The 25,784-nt window shown below is 37.4% G+C and overlaps 1 protein-coding gene across 2 annotated transcripts in view; it reads left to right on the forward strand.

Moving 5' to 3' along the window:
- Positions 1 to 25,784, forward strand: part of LPGAT1 (lysophosphatidylglycerol acyltransferase 1) — a 65,937-nt gene that overhangs the window by 18,664 nt on the left and 21,489 nt on the right. For both annotated transcript variants that reach the window (XM_027641370.1, XM_027641369.1), the window contains exons 3-5: positions 8,887 to 9,005; positions 15,391 to 15,486; positions 18,514 to 18,787. In XM_027641370.1, coding sequence (XP_027497171.1) covers positions 8,887 to 9,005; positions 15,391 to 15,486; positions 18,514 to 18,787 — 489 coding nt within the window. The remainder of the gene's footprint in view (positions 1 to 8,886; positions 9,006 to 15,390; positions 15,487 to 18,513; positions 18,788 to 25,784) is intronic.

The following is a 25,784-nucleotide window of genomic DNA, read 5'->3' on the forward strand; positions in this document are numbered from 1 at the left end:
GTTATTTACCTGAAAGGGTGATAAGGGTAACAATAATAGCAAGCTTCGTATTTGTAGCATTTTTTCGTTACCCAGCTGCACTGGTATGTTTTCTTAATCAGAGAAAATGAACTCTTTCCTCCTCTGACTGCTCCTCTGTAGTACTTAACCTTTTACAAAGAAAATGTTGCAATGGTTTTGTATTCCAAAATTCCCGTTTTCAAAGTAACTTTTCTTTTTAATTCTAGAAAAGCCAGTCTGTTTTTCATAAAACAGTCATAGAGATAGAATTTTCTTTGAACTTAGAATATGTTTTGCATTGTAACCATAGTTAAATTATTGCAGTTTCAGTGTACTGTAAACTGAAAAGGACTTCTAAGATATCAACTTAATGCAAATTTGATGTTGGACTACCCTCTTGTTAAGAGTAAGCATCATGAGAGTTACAGGTGAAACCCTGAGAATTTGATTCTTGTGTTTTAAAACAACGGAAAAGTATTATGTGGATTTAGTATATAAAGTCACGTGCTTGAGTGGTGAGAATCCTTCTTCACTTGTAAAAATTATTCTTGTAGATAAAGAGGCTGAAATGCAGGACCCACAACCTTATCTGACAAAAAGGGCCTACTTAGGCAAGTGCTGACCTCTTTGTGTTGAGGGATTGACTCTGGTGTTTCCATCGTTGTCTCTGACCTTGGGGTTGAATCACAAAGTACAGACTATTAAAAAAATTTTATGTCTTGGTTCTTCTCCTTAAAATTTTCAAATCCACACAATCTGTTTGAGGACCAATAAAACATATGTGGACCAAAACTCCATGGGACATTTTTTTCATGCAAGTGGTCTTGTGGCCTTGTGATTGTTCTTTATTTCCATGTAAAATTGTGCAGTCTCAGTAAGCTGCAAATCTTGTCTTTGTAACAACTTAGCTGAGATCCTTCTATTCAGAGTTTCTTTGATTGTTTGTTTTACAAAAATATGTTTCTTAGCTTCTGTCATTTATGGTGCTACAGCTTTTTGGTCATCCCCAGTGTTCAAAAACTGGGAACAGGCAAAAGTTCATCCTTAGCATACATACCTTTTTTGGTTTATGGTCATCTTAAAGACAGTCCTGAAAACTTTCTCTATCTTTGATATTGAAAATAAACATTTTTGAACATAAGTTGACGTTGTTTCTTTCCACACTGTAACTAGGAAAGACCAAAACGGTACAGAATGTCAGCTTTCCATACAAACTGAAGTGATAGCAGTTGATCTGAAGGATATTTACTGCTGGCTCAGATTCCTCTGCCTGTTTAGGACCTTGGTGACAGTGTGCTTCTAACTAGGTGATTTTTGTGTGCATACTTTAAAACCTATCAGTATCGTTTTTAACTTTCAGGCCTGACCGTTTGATTTGCAGTATCCCTTAAAAATCTTTACTTGCAAGACTGCTCTACTGTTTGGCTTCTCCTTCCTCTAGGCTTCAAACAAACTATTTTTTTTTTTTTCTGGCCATTATAACCTCTGCAACATGTGAGGTATTAGAGCATTAGGATATTAGTTCATGAATGCCTTGATGTTCCACTGGGTAGTTAATGTATTTTATCTGTCATCAGGGAGGAATGTGCTGTACAGCTTGCTCCTTCTGCGAGTGGTCTGACTCATGAGCATGAGGTACTTCAAAAGGATTTCAGCACTCCATCTCCTTCTTCAGTCTTGCAGTTGCTTTTCTAAGAATAGAAGCAGCAGAACAGACAGCGGAGTTCCTTCTCAGCTGCTACAGTTTGTGCCCAGTATAGTCATGAAAGCTGACATCAATCACAATCTTCATGTCTCGCAGTTCCCATTTACCTGTGTGGCTAAGAACACTATCTAGTACTACTTTTTGGAAGCAGTGACCACCATGTGCAACTGGGGTTTTAGTGTCGATGATGGAAACTGTGACCTGTGGGACATTTCAAGCAGTGTTATGGGAGCGGCATAAAATAACGGATAGAGAGACCTCCAGCAAAATGTGGAGGGTATGTCCAGTGCATGATGTGTTCTTGTAAGACTTAAGATACATTGGAACTATTCCTTAAATATCTACTGTGATCGTAGCTTGTGTATTCTGACAGATTCTGTTAATTTTAAGAGTTTTCTTAGCATATAAACCACTTGCCCAACATAATTGCCAAGAGCTGAAGCTCTTGAAACGTTATTGCCAGTACTGAGGGTGGTGGAAGAGGTTTACTTCCCTGAAGGTGAGCTAAGGTTTTGCTGAGTATTGATTCTCATTCACATATGGGTAAAAGGAGACCTCTCTTCAGCCACAAGCATCATCTCTTGTGCCTGTGAATTATGGAACTCAAGTAAACTGTACCCCTGAGGTTTTGAACGTGCGCTCCAGGAAAATTAAGTCAGTCTTCAAAAACAGTCATTACTAGAACCTGTTTCTAAAAGGAATTGCTGTACTTTAGGAAAAACAGGATTCCTGGGATGGTTAGAAAGGTGACAGAGCCCGGGCATCTCTGTTGCAATTATCTCCTGTTTTTAACACCTCTAACTGTCGGTTAATTGAATTAAGAGTGTGGGTTAACTCAAGGAACAAATACTGTGACTGCTAAAGTCCTCTTCTCCACAAAGCACATCTGACTGTAAACTGCAGAAGGAGAGGGTGGAAACTAAGTAGAACTGAAAGCAAAAGGAAATTGTGTTGTTTCCTACAATAAAGTGTGGAGGTCTGCAAAATGGTTTGTTGCAGAAAAATGAAGATGGTGACTGGGACATCTTAAACCCAGCCTTGGTTTATTAACATGCACTGTAGGAAAAATCTCCCTTTACTTACAGGCTTCCCTTCCCTAGCTGCTGCTTCTACCCTGAATTTTCTGTTGTGTTTTTCTTGATGGAAATAAAAGGATAAAATTTTCAGTGCAGGTCTGTTTATCATCATAAAATTTGAATCAAGTTATCTGTAAAAGATGTTCTTTTTGATATCAAAATCTTGTTTGAAGCTACATGTCTATTATTGATATAATAACCTAAAGATATGTATATTACAATAGCATTGAAGTTGACAATACTTTTGTTAGGAAGGGCACATTTTTTAATAGGAGAAGGATAACATGTTAAGTGAAGCTGTGTTTACTGAGATATGATATTGTGTGTATGTTCTTCCCTTCCTTTTCTGTGCTGTGCTTTTATCCATCGTCTCTATGTCTTGTGTGTACTTAGAGACAAGAAATGAAGTTTTCCTCGGCAGTATGAATTTTGAAAGGAATGGTTGGGATAGGAAGAGCTATTTTTCTCTTTTTAATGGCATGTGTCTGATTTTATATAGGTATTTTTAAATACCTTCTAAACCTAGAGTACATACTTAAGAAATGTAAAAAAACTGTAAAATGTAACTGTATGCAACTTTGGTTAGTCCTTTTTTTTTCTTTTTTTGCTGTATGCAACCAATTTCCAGAGATTTAACCTTTTTATTAAGGGGAAAAAACACCTTTAGCATGTCTTTGTCTTTTTTTAATTTGTTGTAATGCAGTGTAGTCATCATGGTAAGTAGTATTTAACCTCTGGCATCACTTCTGGGATTTCTTACTGCCGACTATCAAAGAATCCCATCTACAAAGGAGAGACAAATGAGTTTAACAACTGTACATAGCTGCTGTAGCAAAAACATGCTTTGACAAGTCATTTGTGAATAACAGGAAAGCAGGATTGCAAGTTGCCAGACATAAATGATTGAGTAAGAGGAGGAGTGTTTAAAACATAGAAACCTGGTTGTCATGGGTTGCAGTCACTATTAAATACCTAATAATAACATTCCTTCTGTTAGAAAGCAGGCTGGCTCTTGAGGAAGCAAAGGAGTCTGTCTCTCAGTAATGCTGTTTATTTGTGGTACTGTTCAGTTCCAAGTGTTGCCAATCTGCAGCTTCTTGGAACAAACTTTCATGAAGTCTTGCATCATGGGTGCAAGTGATTACAAGTGATCAAAAGAAAAAATAAACTAAAGATATGTTTAAAAATGCAGGGTCCTGCAGCTGGGGAAGAATAATCCCATACACCAACAGCACAGGCTGGGGGCTGACCTGCTGGAAAGCAGCTCTGGGGAGAAGGACCTGGTGGTCCTGGTGGACAACAAACTGTCCTTGAGCCAGCAGTGTGTCCTTCTGGCCAAGAAGGTCAGGGGTGTCCTGGGGTGCATTAGGAATACCATTACCAGCAGGTCAAGGGAGGTGATCCTGTCCCTCAGACCTAGTGGGGCACATCTGGAGTGCCGTGTCCAGCTCTGGGTCCTCAGTACAAGAGAGACATGGAGCTCCTGGAGCTGGTTCAGCGAAGAGCAACAAAGATGATGAGGGGGCTGGAGCATCTCTCTTATGAGGAAAGGATGAGAGAGACAACTGAGAGGGGATCTCATCAATCTATTTAAGTACCTGAAGGGAACATGCCAAGGGGATGGATCCAGGCTCTGCTTGGTGATGCCAAGCAATAGGACTAGAGGCAATGGGCAGAAACTGTTGCACAGGTAGTTCCACCTGAATATGAGGGAGAACTTCTGAACTGTGTGGGTGACCATGTGCTGGAACAGATCACCCAGAGAGGTTATGGAGTCTCCCTCACTGGAGATATTGTAGAATTGCTGGGACACAGTCCTGTGCAGTGTGCTCTAGGATGACCCTGCTTGAGTGGGGGTGTTGGACAAGATTGCCCCCCACTGTGGCCCCTTCCAGCTTTACCCATTCTGTGATTCTGTGAGAAGTTCTAGAGAGAAAGTTCTTAACTTCTCCAGTTTCTAGGCAGAGTTGTGAATATTGTGTTTACTGAAATCCCTATGGCAAATAAAGTGGATATACAAATCAATTATATGTTAACATATACTGTAACTTTATGGTGATTTACCTAGCTGTTTTAAGGGTTTGGGCTTTTTAATAGTTGTAATTAGAACACTTAAAGACTTCCCGTGATCTTGCCAGAAAGTATCAATCTTTTAAAAGGCAATGGATTTTGAAACAATAAATTAGGACTTAAGTTGTTATGATGCCAAAAAAATGTATGCCAATTCTTATGGTACAGACTGTAGTGAAACTATTGAGTATAACAAAAAATTCAGAGCATTTTTTAAGTTTTAAAATGCAGTATGCAAAATGAAGCTTTTCCTATTAATGGCTAGGCAGTTACACAGAACACTAGACTGCCATTCTTGCCAGGTATATCCGAAAGTATAAAGTAAATCTACTGAATTGTTAGTTAGCTGAGTAGTCATTTGCCCAGCCTAGTGGTGTACTGCAATTAAAGTGCTTGAATATTTATTCAGAGCATCACTTGTATGCACACAGTTACATTAAGAACATGATTACAAAGTAGCCAAGTGTTCTGAGAACTCTCAAGAGCTACATTTAGATGTCTAATAGTTCACTAAAAACATGGAAAAAACTTCTATTGCGTTTATTTTCTTCATTAAGCTCTGCAAGGATTAGCTTGTAAAAAGCTAAATTTGCAGCTCATGATATGAAATATTTGCTTGATGTTTTAGATCTTGGACTTCTTGTTATGAGAGAGGGATAAATATTTCTGTCTTAGGGCTCATGTAATTGCAAGTGTACTTGTCTTCATTCTTTCCCCGGAGGAGGCCTTTGCGTACAGCCCTAAGTCACAAATCAAGTGTCTCTCACAGCTAACTCACTTCTGTCTTAACATGTTAAACTGATTTCCTGGTCTTTCCTTCCTTTATGTTATTTTACTATGTTAAACTGCATTTGCAGAAGTCCAGCTATTGCCAGGCTGTTGACACAGAACTGGTATAATTATAAAATATGCTCTGGCAATAAAAGAAGCTGTGGAGGAATGTTTGCTGGATTTCAGGCCCCCAAATGACAAATATTTGTCTTTGAAGCTTTTTTTGTCTGGTTACAGTGGAGCAAAGCAGAGTTGCTGGATCTGCTGCCATGCAGCTGAAATTTTGATTTGAATGTTTCCAACTGCAGTGGAAGAATGTAATAGCACAAGTATTTCTTAAAGCAAAAGATTCTTCTTTGGAAAATTTCAGTGTGGTGAGAAAATTGAAGACAAGCATTTATTCCTCCTGCTGATTTTAAAGGGACACTGTGAACTTAAAATTCCAGATACTTGAGGGTTTGGGTTTTTTCTTCTTTAAAAAATTATAGTAATGACAGTGGTTTTTCTGCATAGTTTTGTGGTTTGCTGTTCTGTTTCTGATCCAGAAATGCTCTGTGAAGGACTTGCACAAAGTGATTCTTTTCTCCTTGATAATCAGGTCAATCAATTGACCATAAAGCGTTGTTAAGCACAAGAGACAGCCTGATTGCCTGAGGAGAATTGACACAGGGAAAGAAAAGAAGCTAGAGGAGGGCCAGCTGATTCACTGTGATTTAATAACCTACTACTTGTCAGCTCAGTGGCAGAAGTTGAGCTATTACCCTGGCTGGTTGGTAGATAAAATGAATTGAGTAAATCAATTCAAGAATTAAATCAAACTTTATTTTTCTTTTACCTTACATTTGGAGTGGGATAACAGAGCCCATCTTTTTTCTTACTTGTCATCTGAAGCTTGTTAGTGCATCGTAAGCTGGTTGTGTGTTTTATACCCTTGAGGATTTAACAAGAGTAGGTAAAATAGATAACACCACAAACTTTTTTCCTGTGTTTCTTTGACTGGGGCATATCTGAAAGTTTCAAAGTCAGATATTGGTCTTCACCTAATATGTTAAAAGTGTACTTTTTTCTAGCAAATTAAGCTCCATAAGGTCTACTCTTTGGTTGTTTTCAATTGAGTGCTGCTTCTCATGGCTTACATTTTTCAGTCATGAGCTTTATTTTAATCCTTCAGAACGTTCGGTCTTTGAATCACTTTTGAAGATTAAAAATAGTTGCTTTTTAAATTGTTCTAAAGTTGAAATTATTAGTACTGTAAATTGATATGTTCCAGGGAAGTATCTATAGTAAAGTATTGCATTTTTTTTCTCCGAGTGATCTAGAAATAAAGTAGTTTTATTTGGAAATAATTAGGTGTGAGAAACCTGATTTTGCACATGCTTAATGTATTTAGTGCTTAGTTTTTATTACTTTTAATAAAACACAGTTCAGTAAGAAGGTTGTATATTGGCTGCTTAATAAAGACACTGAAGCAATAATCTCAAAGTCAGTATGTGGTTGATTTGTTTTTCTTTAAAACAATTCTCATTTTTGTCTTAGTATCTTGCCCTGTGGGATACTGCCATGGCCGGATATGTGAAATAGTTGATAAGGGAGGTGCACAGGCAACTAGGACTGCCATGTCAAAGGATTTTCCAACTTCCATGGAGTTAGGCTATCAGAGAAAATTCACACACAGTGAGAAGGAGGCATAAAGAGAATGTCCAAGTTCATGTTGAGAAAAATAAGGAAGGATCTGTGCTTAGCTTGCCTGGGGAAAGGAAAGGAGGTTGAACATTATGGAATGAACAGTCCTCCTCACTTTCATATCTCTAATCTGATTTTATCTACCTGTGACAAAATACAGCATTTTATTTTTTTGCTTGGTGTTGAAGTGCTCAATTCAGTACTAATTTGGGAGCCCTTAGAAAGTAATAGAAATGGTCATTTTCAAAAGTCTGATGGTAATTGATTTCTGCAAGAATAGGGAAGCTATGCATGGATTATTGCTTTTTGTTTTGAGTGTGTAGCCTATTACCTTTGCATCAGTTAAACCACGTATTAAAAGACAGATAATAATGAAGTAATTGTCCTGTGCTGAGAGTTGTTCACTGCCTGGAAACCTGTTAATAACAGTACAAAAGATTCAGTAGTACAGGTGAAATATTTCCTTTGTTGTCAGAACTGAAGATAACAGCCAGTAAGAACCATTTAAGATACTGAACAAACACAGAAAAATAATTATATTTTTGGAACTTTTGGAACTTACTTTTGGAACTTCACAGAGCTCCTCTACCTGCCCATCCTTTCCCTTTAGCTGTCATTGCAGTAACCATCCCTTGTATTGAAGAGAGCCAGTCTCTACTCACTTGTCTCTTTGCCCCAGTAACAGCATTAGACGTATTCTAGTCTTTAAATTTGCAACATACATTTTCTAGTTTTCCATCCTGTGTTCTTTGGGAGGCAGTCTTCTCTTTCTCCACTTAGTTACTTTGTGATGATGGAACTAGCAATTTTTAACCCCTCTTCCTTGTCTCAGCATGGTTTTGCTAGTCAGTGTTGGATGATCAACAGCTGTATCTTCCTCCTGTCATCTTTCTTGCCACTGAAGCATCTGGTCTCTGGTCTACGAAATAGTGACCAATAGTTTCTGTTATCTGAACAGCATTTTCTGAACTCACTTTCTTGCCTATAGCTAACTTGTTTAGATTTGAATGACTGAGTTTGTTTAATGTAGCATTTTAAACCTAATGACCCAACTACGGATTTTTTTGTTTTGCTTTTACTGGCGTAGAATAACAATAGTAAGTGTAGAAATGAAACAAATTTTCCTAAGTTTAAAAAAAAAACCCCTAAACCAAACAACCAACAAAACCCACTTTCAACAACAAATTCTTTCTTTTTTTTTTTTTTACATCTAATGAGGTGAGATAGATGAATATGAAAGCTGGGTCAAAAGCTTATGTAATTTTGAGATCCTAAATATAGAATGGTGTGATGACACAAAAAGATCAATCTCCATGCACATGTTCTGATAGAGTATTTTGTTTTGTTCTTATTCTGCGCATGCAATTTAAAACTAAGCCGGACACCCCCCTGCTTGGAAAAATGGTCTTGCTAATATTCCTACCTGATGCTATGTGCCAATTTAAATTGACATGTAGCATGTAGGTTTCTTTATTATAATTGTCTGGGTGTGGGGTCTTTTTTTATTGTTTTGTTGATAGTAAAATTTCCCTGTGCTCATTGTAAAATTTACCTTTTTTTTATTTTTTTTATTTTTAATAGTAGTGGAATGGGGTGATGATGTTAAAGCAGTATCAGAAGATGAAGCCATGGTGCTGGTGAACCATCAAGCAACGGGTGACGTCTGCACTCTGATGATGTGCCTTCAGGATAAAGGCACGGTAGGCTACAACCGGGGCATGGGAGAGCTTCTGTGTGTGCAGTCTGTTCCCTTGGGAATGCTTCCATCTGTGTGCACTACTGATGGCTGACTTGGGGGTGTTAATCCACCAAATAATCTGAAGGCCCTGAATAGGAAGCTTTTTGTTTAGATTTGGTCTAATGTGACAGCCAGTAGCTTGGAGCAGGTCTTAGACCATAAACGTTGTTTTTGGAGAAGGTCAGATATGAGCTGAGTCACTGTGCATCCAGTCTAGGTTAACACAGAGGGAAGCAGATCTCCTGACAGGTAGTCACGTACTTGGCTTTTTCTTCTCACCTCATGCCAACTTTCCTCAACACAACACAGGTCTGCCTTCTGCTACCTTCTACTTCATTTCAGCATGGAATTTTTCTCAAAGTTAGAAGCAAGTTGTGTATGGGATTTTGGTAGCAGTGAGGGCATCCCAAAACTAAGCTAGCTAGCGAAATCCAGAATTACTTGAGCTCTTATTTGACAAGCTCTTAAGCATTTCTTGGTGAGAAGTGCAACTAATGTAAACGGTTTCATGCTTTGCTGTTGAGAAAAGTCATGTCTAAGGAGTGGAAACTAGAGTATAGGATTTAAACAGGAAACAAAATTTACGTATAAATCAGGAAGAAGGGGATTGTGTATGATTAGGCTACAAAAGGAGGAAACATACCTGGCAAGCTGAAAAAAATGCATCAACTGTATCTTAGTGTTTTCTTTCTTGCACCCATACAGTGGAGAAACAAGGAAACAACTTTTTGTTGAATCTGCACAACTTGTAACTGACACTATTTTTCCTAGCACATATAATATAGATTATGTATATACTGTATCTTTATCAGTGATTTATTGTTTTCAGGAAGTTTTACAGATGTTACATATGACAACAGATTTAAAAAAAAAACCTCCAAAAAACTGAAGTCAACAAAGAAACTATGAAAATGTTACTCAGGATGGAGCAAAGACTTATTTCTTTCTTTCTACTATAGCCCTAGAGCAGGCTGTTTTAAAAGTACTTTTAATTGCTTTCATTTCTTTTATAATTGAGGAAGTTTGGTATATATGGTATTCTGTACTGTACCCAAATGAGTAGAATGACAGAATAAACTCTTTAATTCCCTTGAATCAAAATCATGCATGAGACAATCTTGTCATAAAGATATCACTGTAAGGGTGTAGTCCTGTGGGTATGTGGTTGCGTATGATCTTGACGGTTCATGTCCAAGGTGTTTCAAATATCATAGAACTTTATTAACTCGTGTGTGCTCTAGGTTGTATATATAAATCTAAGTCAAATTTACCCTGGTTTACTCCATAGCTTAAGTTTCAGTCAAGACAGAGTAAGTTTCACTGAATGTAATACATGTTAAAAACGGGGTAAGGCGTTGAGATCACAATAATGTTCACAATGCAAACTGTTAGTTTTATGTTTAGAAAAGCAAAACATCCTTAAAATCACTGGTTTTCCCTTAAATAGTTGTAAACATTGCTCTTGGAATGTACATGTCCAGAGCCTGGTATAGCTTTAATGGTTTTAGTTAATAAAGAAATAAAACAGTATGAGCTTCAATACATGCTTAGAATATAGCATGACTAGTACAAGTGGCTAAAAGTAATGAGGAAGATTAGGATAGTTTATCCTTGCTAGAACTGGCTAAATCAGGTGGTTTTAAATTGCTTGCTTCATATTTCTGAACAGAAGAGAATTGTCTTGTCTTAGTGCCTGTGAAAGTACTGGGGGGGGGGGGGAATAAACCTCCCTGTCCAAAAGGAAGTGGTACACAGTATTGCAACTGCTTAAATTAATCGGTTTTCTTGAAATCCAGTTTAAACTTAACGTGGAGTCCTTCACAAACTCGATGCTCATCTGTTAGTAGCAAGATAGTAATTTTCAAGAATTATTTTTCTTTTCTTTAGAAGAGTTAAGCTGCACTAGTTCCTAAAGACTTTACCACTCAGACAACACTTTTTAGGTCTCAAAGCATTTTCAGAGGTGAAAGGCTCACTTTCATGTCACACAGATGGGCATACTAACAAGTACAACAGCTTACAAAGGTGACCTCTTGGCAGTGATTGTGCAGTGACAGATCTAGGGACATCTTCCTCCTGTGGCAGTCCAAAATTTCTTTTGCTTGCTTTTGCCAGTCAATACAGGCTGAAAACAGATATAATCTGCTTACTGTTTATGCTGCTTTAAAAAAAAAAAGTTAATTTAAGATATCAGAAGTGTTCGATTTAAAGTTTTGTGGTTTTTCTGTGTATTGAGGACTGAAACAGTCTTGCAGCTTGGCAGTGTTTCCTAAGGATCATGTCAAGAACTATGATGGTATTTTTTTCTAGTGTTTTATAAAATGTTACATACAAATGATAGTGCAGGCTATCTGTTTTAAGCAAATTTAATCTTTCTAAGAAGTAAGCTAAAATACATGTGCTAAAATGTTTCTGGTCTTTCAGATTCACTTATGTGAGTAAAAACTCAGGGTCTCTTATTAGGGAAGTGAAACTTCTAGCTAAAAGTTAGAATTTTAATGGAGGGATTGGACTGGTTTTGTTTGGTTAATACAGGCTACCACTAGACAAGCCCCACAGTAAGGTTTCAGGTGAACCAGAAGTGACCTAATTACACTTTTTATACAGTTCAGGAAATTGTTCCAATTTCTTTGTGAAAATAAGTGTTAAAACAAATTTAGTAAGTTAGTTGTGGTCTCATAAACATTAAAGGTTATGTGTTTAACAAAAAGAATTAGGTTGAAATGCTGCTATTAGTGCTTTCTGATTGGGTTAGGACTGATAAATGAGGCTTTTTTTTTTTTTTCTTATTTGGAACAGAAAGCAGTGCTAGGAAGGGTGCAGTGGAGACAAAAAAGTAGAACTTGCAGCTGTTTGAGTTCAGATTTCAAGACATGCATTCCCAGGTTTCATTGTTAAGTTAGAGGTGCTTGAAAGATGAAAGTCAGTCTATCCAGGTTGCTTTGTTATGAAATCTGTGTAGAGGGAAATGAAAGTGAGTCTGTGAATAGAAGGCACCTAGATTTTTTCCTATAATTGGTAAAAGCTTTTTCTACCTTCTGAAGTTATTTAAGCAGGAAGGATGAAAGAAAAAGGACCTTAAATGACATCCAAAACCTCTTCATATCCATAAACAACTATGAATCTGTGCTCAAAACACTTCTGAATGTCTTTGCTTAAACCTCCTTGAAAATGCAAGTGATAAGAAACTCATCTGATAAGCGTTGTTTCATTCCTGAGGATACTAAATAGAATAGTCACCACCAGTATCTTGCAGCGTCCTCTATTCTGCCCTTGGTGGCAGAACAGAATGAATATCCATTAATCTAGTTTGCCTTTTGATTGCAAATGAGATAATTGTGTCCTATTCTTTGAACTCCTTTTTGATTTCATGTCTTAGAGTTCATAAATAAAAATATTTCCTCTTTGTACTTCTTACTGTCAAGGCTTATAGGCAGATTTATTATCACTGGATTCTGAAGTTTTTCTCTTTGTAGCCCACAATCAGCAAACTGCCTGTATGTTTTGTCTTAATTATAACTTACATGTGACATTTTTCTGTGACACAATCATGTCATTCCTTCTCAGAAAGACTGAGGAAGTCCAGGGATGCTAGTTAGAAGCACTGTGTCACCTAAAATGTGGTGAGTTGGACTTCAGATTCTGAAGAGCAATGATCAACTTTCAGGGTAAACCTACCATCATCTAAAGAAAAAGACAATAAAAAGTGGTATGGTAGGGGAGAAACCCTGGCATTACTGGGCAAGAGTTCCTCCTCCAGGATGTTCATAGAACATCTAAGGACCAGTGTTTACTCCTCAAAAGACGTTTTCTTTCAGAGAAGCAGATAATGAAGTTTGCTTATCTCCTCCAGTAAAATAGATTATGTTGGTGTAACTTCTGCTTGATATAATAGAACAACAGTTGTCAAAATACCAAAGTAGTAGATGAACACTGACAGACCTGAGTACTGCTGCAGGCTAAATCATAATTAGTGAAACGTTGGTGGTGTTTTTATCCAAGGATATGGTTCCCTATACCAGCCTGTCACCATTGGGCTGATGCGTGGGCATAAACTCACTGTAGTGCCTTGAAGAGCAGTAACACCTCTCAGTGATGCCTTTTTTTAACTCTTGTCCTTAGGGTACACCTTTTCTTTCTTTTTTTCCCCCTCCCTAAGGCATTTTAATTTATTGAAATGGAAAGAATGTGAATATCTGCAGAGAAGAATTGTTGCTTTAAGATCTCGCCTTTTATTTTCCGCAGGCCTGGAGTTAGCTGTAGGATAAACCATTTCCCCAATATTAGTCTCCAGTGGGGGATTGTATCTAGGAAACAATTTTTCTTTTGTCACTCACAAATACATACTGTGCCTTTGTTCCTTTGGATGTACAGGAATACCATAGGAATACTATTTACTAAGGAATAACATTGGCATACAGGAAGGGATACTAGCATGTCACAGAGAAGAGATGAATGCTTGTTTCCAAAGCAGAACCTTTCATATCTTTGAGAGCTGTCCTTTTCTCTCTGTGATTTCCACATATGCTAGAGGGTCCAGAAATGGGTGCTTTTGCATTCAAGATCTGGTACTTGGTAGCATTAAAACAAAAGTTAAGATCATCTTCATGTGCTCTTAGGTGAGGCTAGAGAGCTTCTAAATGTGACATTCAGATTTTGCGGGGGCATCATTTTATGTCTGAGGCTATAACGTGTCTTACAGGTTCTATGACAGGTATGTTCTTACACGTATGTAAAAACTTCACTTTGCTAAACATCTGACTTCAGTTTTTTACAGATAAGTAAGAGAAATGGGATATGTGGCAGTTACCTTTCTCCAGATATATAATGCACAATTCACTTATAGCTTCTGTGGTCAAAAGTGAGAATCGGTAATGAGAACACTCAAAGAGATAATTAGATTTCTCTGGAAGAAAGACTTAACAATACATGCAATTCTAGATAGAAATTGCTTTTACAAAACAGAATTCCTGCATAAAGTGTGATCTACTTCTTTCTACAAATTCCATGTAGATATATGAAGATGTGGAAACAAGTAAAAGCTCACTGTATCAAACTTTTCTTAGAAATACTTTGAAGGCATGGATGTGAAGTCTGAGTATTTCAGTTGCTGTGCAAGCCTCTGGTGTTTGGAGAGTACACTCAAGTAGTAGATGTAATTGACTAATACATAAATAATACATTGGTTTTTCTAGAGGAAATCTTAGTCTACTTTCTTTCTGTCTTTGCTTGAAAGTATGTGTTGTAGGCAACTGAAAGATGCAAAGCAGAAGGTGCCTGAATGATCATCTGACTACCAGAGAAATGTCATGGTTCTTCATATTATTTTTTTTTGATGATGATAAATGGAAGAGTACTGTGTTACATGACTTCAGGTTTCACTTAACTTCAGTCAGTCTTGGTGTGGCCTCGCAACATAGGGAGGAGTAAAGGCAGCTGGCCTGGTCCATGACTGAGAGCATGTAAGAGACACTGGATTTTCCAATTTAGGAGACCTAATTCCTACCCCTCCCAAAATCTGCATGTAGGAGCGATAGAAGGGAAAGACCTTGTGAGAGGGGAGGCTTTTCCCTTCTGTTCTCTTACTTCACTGGGAGTAATTATTGTATTTTAAATCTCAAAGGATTGAACAGGTAAAGAATCTGCCTTCGCTGTCCTGCAAGAAGTAATGGTATAAGTGAATCTAGTGGCTCAGCCTTTGTTTTTGCCTTCTCACCGTGCTGCTTGGCTGGGACAAGGAATAGGATGTAATTAAATTCTCAGGGATGCATGTGGCTGCTCTACCATGAGAGACATTGCTAATGGCATGTGGGCTGTACAAAGGTCTTAGTGAATGCTGCTGTTCAGAGACTGAGAGCATATGGAGCATATGCACATCGGAAGCGTGAGAACAGCATGACCTTATCCCCAAAATTGCCAAGTACAAAATAATGTAAGGAAACTTGTCTGTGTGGTAGATGTAAAACAGTTGGAGGTTTCAAATACAACTGTATTGTTTTGTTTACTTTAACAAATACTGGAAATGATTTTAGCTTGCAACTGGCTTAAAGTTGTGGTAGTGTGTCAATAAGAAGCATTACGCTACCTGTGTGAAAAGGTAGAGTAGAAATAACTAGCATATGGCTAATGTTGTAGAACTCTGTATTATATTACAAAAAGGCAGTTATTTAATCCTGCTCTTGAGGGAGAAGTGTAGCACCTGTGTTGCTCTATACTTTGGAACATAAAGGACTTTATTCTGTATATTTGCTAGTTTTATTGCTGTTGCGAGAATGACAAGAATGTGACCAGAATAGATGTAATTCTCTGCAGTTGATATTTACTAAACTTTTTTTTTTACTTTTCAGGTTGTCCGTCAGATGATGTGGCTGATGGATCACATTTTTAAGTATACAAACTTTGGCATTGTGTCTCTAATCCACGGAGACTTCTTTATAAGACAGGTAAATGGAAACACATAATAGTGCTCTGATTTATCCTTATATTTGGAACATTGTGGTGTTATGGGACTTACTTATTGCTGCCTGGATGGTTTGCAGGATGAAATAACTATGCTTTGAAGTTTATATTTGGAGAGGTCTTTGTTCTGAAACTACTTTATTTTCCAAGCTAATTTTATTATTTGCTTGGACACGAATGTTTATGGAATCCAACTGTGATGGGAACCTATTATGAGAGTGGTGTTTGAGGAAAATACATGGATAGTACTTTTTGTCTCTGTATTTCTGAGCACCTGTTGTTGTTGTCGTCACCTCTTGTCTTTCCTTAGGGGTCTTGAAGCCGTGCAAAGAGTCTGGTTAAGTCCATGTTCTGACTGTAAAAGTTTCAAATAAGGAAAGGCAGGACTGTCCCTTTTGGTGGTGACATGGTAAAGAACCAGTTCAAGGTGGTGATGGACCTGCAAAAATAGTAATTAATTTATTTTTTAAGGTTAGTTATTTTTTGAGCATCAGGAAAGAATGTCTGTTGAACTCAGCAAGGGAAATATTGAGTGAAAGCCTCAGATATTTTTTCATACAGTCTGGGCGGGGTTTTTCATTGTTTGGTAGCCTGTGCTCTAAAAGTAGAAACTTAGATGGATAATGATAAGCACGAACCTGCTGCAATTGTGTGAACTGTCGTATCTAGCATACATGTTTTTTCCTCTCCTTATTTTTATTTGTCTGGACATAAAATGTATGGGCAGCCAGAGAGAATTAATGAATTATCACTTTGCAGAGAAGGAGGAGCTAATTTTCTCAGAATGGAGTAAAGAAATACTTAATCAAAGCTGTATGCAGGCTAGAAGCATGGCTAGAAAACCTCAGGCAAAATTAGATAATAAAACAAAGGTCTCTAGAGGTATACAAGTGTATACTGTGAGAATCTGGAAAGGAACAGGATGTGACACTGTGTAAAATACAAATCTGTTTCAGTAGTTAGAACTCACAAGATGCACATTTTGAGGTACACAGGGCTGTCAGCTTGTAGTTTTAACTGCTGAATGTAGTGTTGCAATTCCAGTTACAAACCCAAACCATTACTGAGTGGCAAAATCTAAGGCTTTTCTTTATTTTTGTAAAGTGGCTCACATATGCAACATCAGAAATAAAATTACGTCGTCATGAGTCTAAATATAAACCAGTTGAAAATAAAATGTTTCTTGGCTTTTAGTTAGCCTTTGGGTGTAGCAAAAACACTTTAGGTGAGGAAGTAATGGTCCTTTGCCTAGCTCTAGAAAGGCCCTAGTAATATTTGGATGAGCAAATACTTTGGTTTTTTCCCTATAAAATATTATAATTTGATCGTGGTGCAGTGCATCCTGTTTGTTAAAAATGTACAGTAGTCTCATTTTCATGACCAGAGCCAATGGCAGTTTTAGGAATCCCTCTGAGGTCAACTGGAAGTTGAGTAGTGTTTTCTCCTGACACTGTTGGTAACTTGCCATATTGGTGGTACAAAAGCACATGGCATTCTAAAGAGTTTGTCAACAGTCTGCTACTACCTATCTTCTTTCCTATAAAGGAAAGATGACTGAGCCTGTTCCTTGTGATGATGATCAGCTAGCCATGGTCTTCAAGAACTGGTTAAGGAGTTGCTTTTACTTCTGTATGAATTAGTTCCTCTTCTTTCTGGAGAGTGTATTAACTGCTTTTTATCTTCCAGGGCTCCTCAGTGTTCCACTAAATACAGTTGCTTTTAAACATTGTACTCTTTTCAACTATTCCAGTAAACCTTCCTCTATTGCAGCAGCATCTTAAACCTCAGGGTATTTGCTAAACCACAGTTTGTTCACCAGTCATATTTGTTAGGGGTTTTTTTAGGTTTTGGAGAGTTCTAGTGTCTAATGTGAAAAGTTTATTGTTCACTGCTCTTTTCTTGACTGTTGTGCTATCCTGGAGTCCTGTGGTCTGATGAGAAAGGACTGGTTTAACTGAGGAACTTTTATATTGCTCTTTAATTGCATTAATATGAGCAGGCAGAGCTTTTTACTTCCCTCTCATGAGGTAAGTTGGAAGTGAGACTTAAATCTAGGAGAAACACTTTCAAAAAACTCATCTTCAATAAAATATTGTTTCTTGTTGCCTTTCACTCAACCCCTCTCTTTCCTTCTTCCTTCCTCTGCCAAAAAAGCCCAACCAACCACCACAGAGTGCAAGGTTTGTGTCAGTTTTGTTGGCATTTCAGAGAATTAAAATCGCCTCTGCTGAGGAGAGCTTTCTTTGGACTCCTGTGTCTTTTGAGTGATTTGACAAAGTCACTTCAGAGCACTCTGAAATGATAATTAATGTAAACAGATTCCTCTGAAAAATTGAGTAGCTTGCTCTTGGTGTGTGCAGAGACGGGAAGAGAGAAGATTGTTATTGAAGATATTTCTGCAGTAATTAAGAAATGTACTTACTGTCTTAAGTGACAAAGTTGTGCTAATAGATCAAAGAGGAGAAATGAATGAGTCATTTAGGCAGTGCAGATGTGAGTGAAATCTGTGGTCCTGCTGTGGTAACCGAGCTGAGGCCTGGTCTGTCCGTGGTACCTCTGCAATTCTGGTGCAGGATGGTGACAGGGAGAGGTGCACGGGAGACAGTGTAAGCAGAGACACTGTTTGGCTTGCAGAAATTACTGATTATACATAGACCTCAAAGTCATAGCTTGACCCCTAGACTGTGTTGTAGAATTCAGTTTAGCAAATTCAGCTCTGGGCCCAGTTAACAATGAGGGAATTCTATAAATACGTAAAGGAAGGTCCCCCATACATTCTGAATGTCACTCTTTCAGAGAAGTCATCAAATCAGGAGCTTCATCTTCAATTTCAGGGGCTTTCTGTCAGCCTTTCTGTAAAGTGGCATTAGTTTGGCCACCAGGATGTACTCGAAGGAGAACATTGTCTTAGGGGCTTGTTTGTATATATGAAGAGAAATCTTAGAAACAATATGTCTGGTGTTATTACTTTTAAGCATTCATTTTGTTTAGATAATGTTTTATCTTTATAGGGAAGAACACACCGTGACCAGCAGCTTGTGTTACTCAAGGATCATCTAGAAAAATATTACAGGAGCCGCAATCGGAAATGGATTGTTTTATTTCCAGAGGGTGGCTTTCTTAGGAAAAGGAGAGAAACAAGCCAGGCATTTGCCAAGAAAAACAATTTGCCATTTCTTAAACATGTTACCCTGCCAAGACTTGGGGCAACACAAGTAATTCTGAAAACACTTGTAGCACCACAAGAAAATGGAACTCCAGCCGGTGGAGATGCTGTGATAAAAGGTAAAGACCACTTCACTCTTCTGGGTAAAAAGCAAATTGTGTCAAAGGTTTGAGTTAAGAAAAACATTGTGTTGAATTGGTCTCTTCAAATGTCAAATACATTCAGAATGGACCACTGTATTTTATATAAATGTTTTCATATTTACTTTTAGTTCTGCTAACTTTATTTTTGACCTTGAGACAAAAAAAAAAAAGGGAATGAAATTTTACTTTTAATTTGATTTATTCTGTGGTGTGGCTGCTTGAATGCGTGGCTTGGTTCACATGCTGGGTAAAGCAGATACTGGAATAGGGACCCAGAGCGAGCAAGAAGATGAACTGCTCCTTTCAGCAAGATTGATGGTTTGCACTGCTTTGTGATAGCATGGAATGATAGTAAAAGTATTTCTGGAATATACTATGTTCATACTTTTATTCCTGGCTTTAAAAGTTTCTTTGCATCCAGTGCTGTATACTTTATTCCTCCTCTTGAACTATTTTCTATGGAGTTCAAGTTACTCTCTTCTCTGCAGATCTTTATGTTGACTGTCCCTATTGTTACTGGAGTTAAGTCGCTGATTACTAGATTTGAAGGATTGTTTTGGCTGTCTTATGTCAGAAGAGTTAGGAGGGAATAAGGATATTCCTGCAGCATTATTGTTCTGGGGTGCCTGGGCTAGAGGAGGGTATAGCTGGGATATAAATAATGCCTGTAGTTATGGGACTTGGTGCTTCTAGTCTCTCAATTTATAAAATTAATTTCTTGGCACGTTCTAGACCAGGGTTAGATCTTTACTTAGTTGTTGATTTCTGTTACTTATTATAGAAACAATGGATTGGGGGTTTCTGGTAGTTTCTTATTGATGAGTGGTGTTGGTGTTTCCATAGCCAAATTCTGATAATTGTTTAGTGATTTGAAACAAAGATCCACACTAATGAATCCACATATGCAGAAGACTTCGGCGTTTTTTTCTGTCTGAAGTTCAAATTTCAGGGTTAGCAAGAACTCTCATACAGAAATTGCTTCCAGATTTTTAGTTTTTAAGTTATTCTTGTCAACATAGGAAATAAATTGAGATGATGTTCTTGCAGGAGTGAAGGTAGGATTTAAAATGAACTGAAAAATCAAGCTGTGGAATGCATCAGACTATTTCCTGTCAGGCAATATTCAGAAAAGAAAGGCAGAAAAAGCTATTGTCATTAAACATTTTAGGTTTAAAAGAGAGAAACTGAATACCCCAGTCCTTGTTAAAAAGTTTTTTGAGCTGAAAAGTTTGGCCTGTTCCTGTTCTATTTCTTCCCATCTCAAAGGCAAAAAGTTATGAAAAGTAAGAAGTTCCCCAAATGAATTACAAATCTTCTAGTTCTGGAAGGAGACCAAAAGCACTTGTCAAATACCAGTTTTATATTTTCCTACTCTTAGATTGTTATCAACATAGCTGACCATCAAACCTGGCTTTTTTTTTTTTTTTTTTTGAGTAGCATGATTCAGACTCCAGAGAAATGAGCACTTACTTGATAGTGGTTGACCTAACTGGATACTAAAATAAAGGAATTATCTCAGAAATAAAATGGAACCATGTCTGTCCATCCTATTTAAAAGACAGAAGAAAAGATAAGTGGACAAAATAGGAATGAAATGTGTGGGTTTAGCTGTCATTTTCTCATAGTAATGGGCTTGAAAACATACTAAAAAGGATGAAAAAGAAAAGTGAAAGTAAATTTTATATGCAAGGAAAAAGTAATGTTTGATAGGTAATGACACTGAGGTATTTTGTCCTGTCTTCTTTTAAGGTCACAAAAATGTTTCTAACATTGTAAAACTTCCCTTTCAGAGATGTATGAAATGTTAATTCTTGATTTGTATCTTGTATAAAACATTCTTTCTCTAATCTTCTGCCCTTCAAAGGCTTTTACTGTTCTCTTGTCACATCAGAAAATGTTTGTGCAGTTCAATGAAATACGGTTGTATAAATTAATAGGGTTATGTTTTAAAATTAGAAACCTAACAAGTTATTGATCATCTTTACTTTTAATCTCTTTTCTTTCCCTTTTTTTTTAATCACATGAAAAACTCAGCTCAATGAAATCAAACTTGCATCCTCTTCGGGTTACCGTTGTTGAGTTGTGGGTGCTGGAGCTACATGTGGTGTATACAGTTTTGCCAGTGAATAGTGACTGTATATAAACTTTTTGTGCATTGTTACTGTGCTGCCTTGCTTGGGAAACAGGTTCTTTGTCAGTAGCATCACACTTGAACTTCATGGTTCGTTGAAAACATTTTTTCCTCTGCACCACTTCTTTTTGTGCTCTCTTCTGGCTTACTTAACAGTGCTCCCGGTGTCCTGGGTTACCAAATTATTCACCTTACTATAATAAGCTTTCTTCTCCATTATTTATTATTCTCTCTGTCTTTTTGTTCCCACCAAGCTTTATTGATACTCCTGGGAATTCACATTCCTCTCCCACCTGATTTTAGTTAAATTGGTTTATAGATTAGAGTAACTCCTCATCAAAAATTATGTTCCCTTCCTGTGGAGTTTCCTGGGTAGCTGTGTTATGATGAGTCATGGTACACAGTTGTGGTGTTCTTGACTGCTGTCATTTTATTAGTACTTAATTCATTTTAAATGATCCTCACAGCTCTTATACCATTCTACTTTCTGAGCTGGAGTTGAGTATAATACTGGGTGAAGGAAGAAAAGACGACAAAAGCAACTGTAATAAAAGATGATTCATTCTTAATATACTGTTATGCTGCACCGTATGTGGCACAAACCAAGTCAGATACAGTTGTTTGATCATGTCACACCCCAGCTCCTCAGCCCAGCTGGCTTTTGTATGTCACATTTCACTGAAATTGTGGCCTTCAAGTAGTAGTTCAAGAATTGGGCTAATTGTAGCTCAGTGTTACATCATCTGTCCTTCTATATGGTCTTTAATCTGATTTATGTCATCCCTTTGGTAGAGGTGGGTTTATGTTGAGAAGTGTGAGGTTCAGTAACCTCCCCAAAAATTCAGAAGTCTAATTATGCTGCTAGTATTCTTAATATCCAATCCCCTTTTCAATTTATTTTTGTACTGGTTATAAATTTACCACAGTTTATTAGTGGATTCCTCCTCTGTAAAGTAGGAGGAAGAACGAATGTTCCTGAGCTACTATTTGATTATTCTTGTACTTTAACTGATCAGTTCTTTATCACTGGCTTTTCCAAGGCAAGCAGCCTCTATTATCTTAATTTCCTCCTCCTAACAGTTTTCATTCATGTTTAAAGTCCCAAGTACTAGTCTTCATCGGGGTGAATTCTGACTTTTTACTAGTAAATTCTAAATTAAACAACTAGAACACTTGTTACTTTTGCTGCCTTTTGAAACTCTTGTTTAATTTAATGAAATTATATAATGTTATTCCTAAATAAATAGAAGGATGGGAAAACATAGGAAAGGTTGTACTATCACTTGAAGGTGTGACACGTTTAAAGGTAAATAGTCCAAAGAATGTAGCTAAGTGATGTCTGTCCCTGAAAAGAGAGTATAAGGTAGTTCTGTGGTGTCTGATGAGAGCATCCCTCTGGGCAGATGTGCAGTGCCACCCAAACAAAGCACTACTCACATTCCAGAAGATGATGTTAATGCAGTATAGAAATATGGACAGCATAAAAATACGTAATGAATACCCATCATCACCTTAACCCTGTATGGACCATCCTCACCTTAGCCCTGGAGGAACCAATATGTGTGTTGCAGGGGTATTTTATGGTTTGTTTGGTTTTTTTTAGCAGAATACTTAGTCCCTTACATGGTTGCAAATACAGTGTTTCTTCAGTTGATAAGAATTAATCTTCTGAGCTTTAGAAATAGCAAAATGTCCTAAATGTCAAACAACTGGCAATTCAAAGGAGTTTAGAGAAATTGTTCTTCAAAGATATACATTCCAGAGCTTCTTTTTGATCAACCTTGCTCTAGTATGGTTTTTTAAAAATTGTTTTATTTTACCATGCAGCCATTTTTTGTCTGATAACAAGTTGCTATGAACTTGATTAGAGCTGTATTGAAATCTTATCTTACTAATTTCAAATGCAGCAGAGTACATTCAGTTCTGATGCTTTTTGTCAGAGGAATTCCATTTGCCCTTCTGCAGAGCTGGACACTAAATTTGATAATTGATTTTTTTTTTTAAATCAAACTTTTTGATTTGCTGTTGTATGAGGAATATGATTTGAATAACATGTAAAACTTTTTTCTCTTTTTTTGTCCTGGAAAAAGAGCTTCTTGTTTTGTTCCAGGTGGTTTGTTACGGCAAGATCTTAGAATGATGAGTAAGATATTCAGTCTGAGAGTTAATCTTTGGAGGTCTGAGAGTTAATCTTTGGAGAAAAAAGTTAATTCTGAGGTCAGTGATCCAGCTGATCACACAAGGACAAGTAGAGGACGAGTGACAAGTTACAAGAATGGATTGCTCTGCAGGGAGAGGCGACAGCCTCTTTTGGCTGCATTCAGGGTGATGCAAGTGTTCAGGAAACCACACCTGAATAATAGTGAGTGGTAGTAAATATTTTGGTTTTCAAGTGCGGGCTGCAGTCCTCAAGTTCACGCCTGGCTGGTACATCCTTTTCCACTCTGGATTTAGTCTGACAGTGTTGCACCATCCAGAGCTCAGCTGAAGGCAAAGTTTCCTGCTGAAATACATCTTTATAACTTGCTCTTTTTCTCAGTGGTAAAAACTGACAGTCTGCTGGCGGGTTTGAGGAGTTCTGCACATGCTCTAATCCATTTTTTAACATTAGTTGACCCCAAGGAGTAGTAACCCCAGGGAGGACATAGAGAGAATGAAAAGAAACTGAACCACAATAAATTTGTGATAGTAGACAGTCAAGTATCTGCCCTGAGAGGATCATAGAGGATTACAGATCACTGAATGTCTTAAAGATGCTGATGATAAGTTGCTTGTTGAGTAAATTTGGGCAACTTAATATCCCTGAACCCACAGCTAGAACAAAAATAAAGAAGAAAGTAGCTTTGAAGACTTGCCTCTGCTGGTGATTTAAAACAAAAAAAAAGAAAAAACACAAGAAAGCAAACCAAAACCCAAACAAGTTAGGAAACTGTTTAAATTTTATTTTGAATTTTTTTTTCTTTTTTGTCTAGTTTAGAAAGCTACTGTTGCATGTGATTGTTCAGTCTTGTTTTAGCACTCATAAGGCAAGTTTGTACCATTCATACTAAGGTACATTATTACTATGTGGTTTGGATGCAATTATATAGGACAAGTGCTTGTGGGCCTGTTTTAAACATTTATGTGCTGTTCAAAGAGAAACAGACTGTTAACATTTTGAAACAGTTTGAGAAATCAAAGTCCTCCACCTGTGCAAAGCACCTCCACCGGTGGCAAAGCAGACTGACACCACAGAAGAAAAACTAGTGCTTGGAGAGATCAGCTTAAATATGGCCTCTGCAGCAGTTTTTTCAACAACCAGGCTTCTCAGTCTTTCAGCAAGTACTAGAAGCTTGGCAGAGGGAGTTCTTGAGCAGGTATACACAGCTCCCTGTTTTCTCAGCTGCAAATACCAGACCTGAGATTCACACCATACTAAGTAATGCAGCAATTTTTCTGTTTTGAGCTCCTGTTCATGTGCTCTATTTAAAATGTAATAGGGTTTATTCTTGTTCAAAGGTCTGGTTAGGCCTGAAAGCAGCATCCTTGGAGATATTAAGGTCCTACCTCTTTGTGTCTTGTGCACTTGTCTGTTTCTTTTTCAGTTTCAACATCTGTTAGAGCTTCCTGGCTTTAAAATAAATTTGCTCGTGAGGAGGGTGCAACATAGTATAACCTCTCCAAAAGGACATCAAGGTTTACTTCAAAATTAATTTTCTTAAATCCTTCATGACTTAAGTTTTTTTGGCACTCTGAGATCTTGGATGATTATGTAAAGCTTATTTTAAACCAGAGCATGCACAAATAGGCTTGTGACTGTGATTTGATAGCACGTGGAGGTAGCTGCACTAAAGACCTGCTTGCTCTAGAGGAGAATCTGTAGAGGCTGATGTTACCTTCTGAAGTTTTATTTTTTCTTCTAACCTGGGGTTCCTGGGCTGTCAGTTTTTTCTCCCCACTCTGCCCTGAAAGGGGTTGGAGGTGAGTTTGGAGCTGGTCTGAGGAATCCTTTGCAGCAGCTCTGCTCCACAAAAGCAGAAGGTAGGAAATCAGCACAGCAGAGGACTGCAGGAGTCTTCCCATAATGAAGTTCAAACCATTATCCACTGAAAGAACAGCTTTAAGTACAAGCTAAATATTTAATAAATTATTTTAAAACACTTTACTGTAAATAATAAGATAATGTGTTCATTTCATCTGGCACTTTTTAATTGCAGCTAACGATCTATGTTGCTCACTCAGACAATTTACTTGTCTTTATCCATTCTTGCTTTACATCTGGGAAAATAATAAATTGAATTACTTTGTTATGAAATCTATTTCTAAATGAATACATCTGTGGATTTACTTTTAATTTCATATTGGCTTTTCTCTGATTCATTGCTACTTTTAAAATGAAGGATTCTGTAGTTAGTGCTTTGCTTAAGAGAGACTTGACAAGCACTCTGTCATGATGCTGGCAAGCCTGGAGCCTCTAATGGGACCTTGTATTCTCATTTCACGTGTCTGTCAGAGTTTTAAAATACTGTATTTCCAGAAGGTAGCACTGAATGTTTCAGCTTGACCTGTGTAGCTTGCCCTTGGTCAAATTTTTGAATGGCATGTTGCATGCTGCTGGTAACTCATAACGTAAATTTTAGGAAATGCTGTCTAGCCTGACTCAAGTAGTACATGTGCATTTGTAACAAAGCAGTACCACTCCATTGATGAGCAGACACCATGAAAACACCAGCTGCTTGTTAAAATAATTGATAGATACATGTGATAGTATTGCTGTAATTGTCTTTTCACACTTAATTAAATTAAATGCAAATTAAATTAAATTAAATGCAGGTAGAAACTCACAAGTCAGTCCTTGCATGC

Source organism: Corapipo altera, unplaced genomic scaffold, assembly GCF_003945725.1.
Source record: "Corapipo altera isolate COAL_440 unplaced genomic scaffold, ASM394572v1 48b, whole genome shotgun sequence".
NCBI lineage: Eukaryota > Metazoa > Chordata > Aves > Passeriformes > Pipridae > Corapipo > Corapipo altera.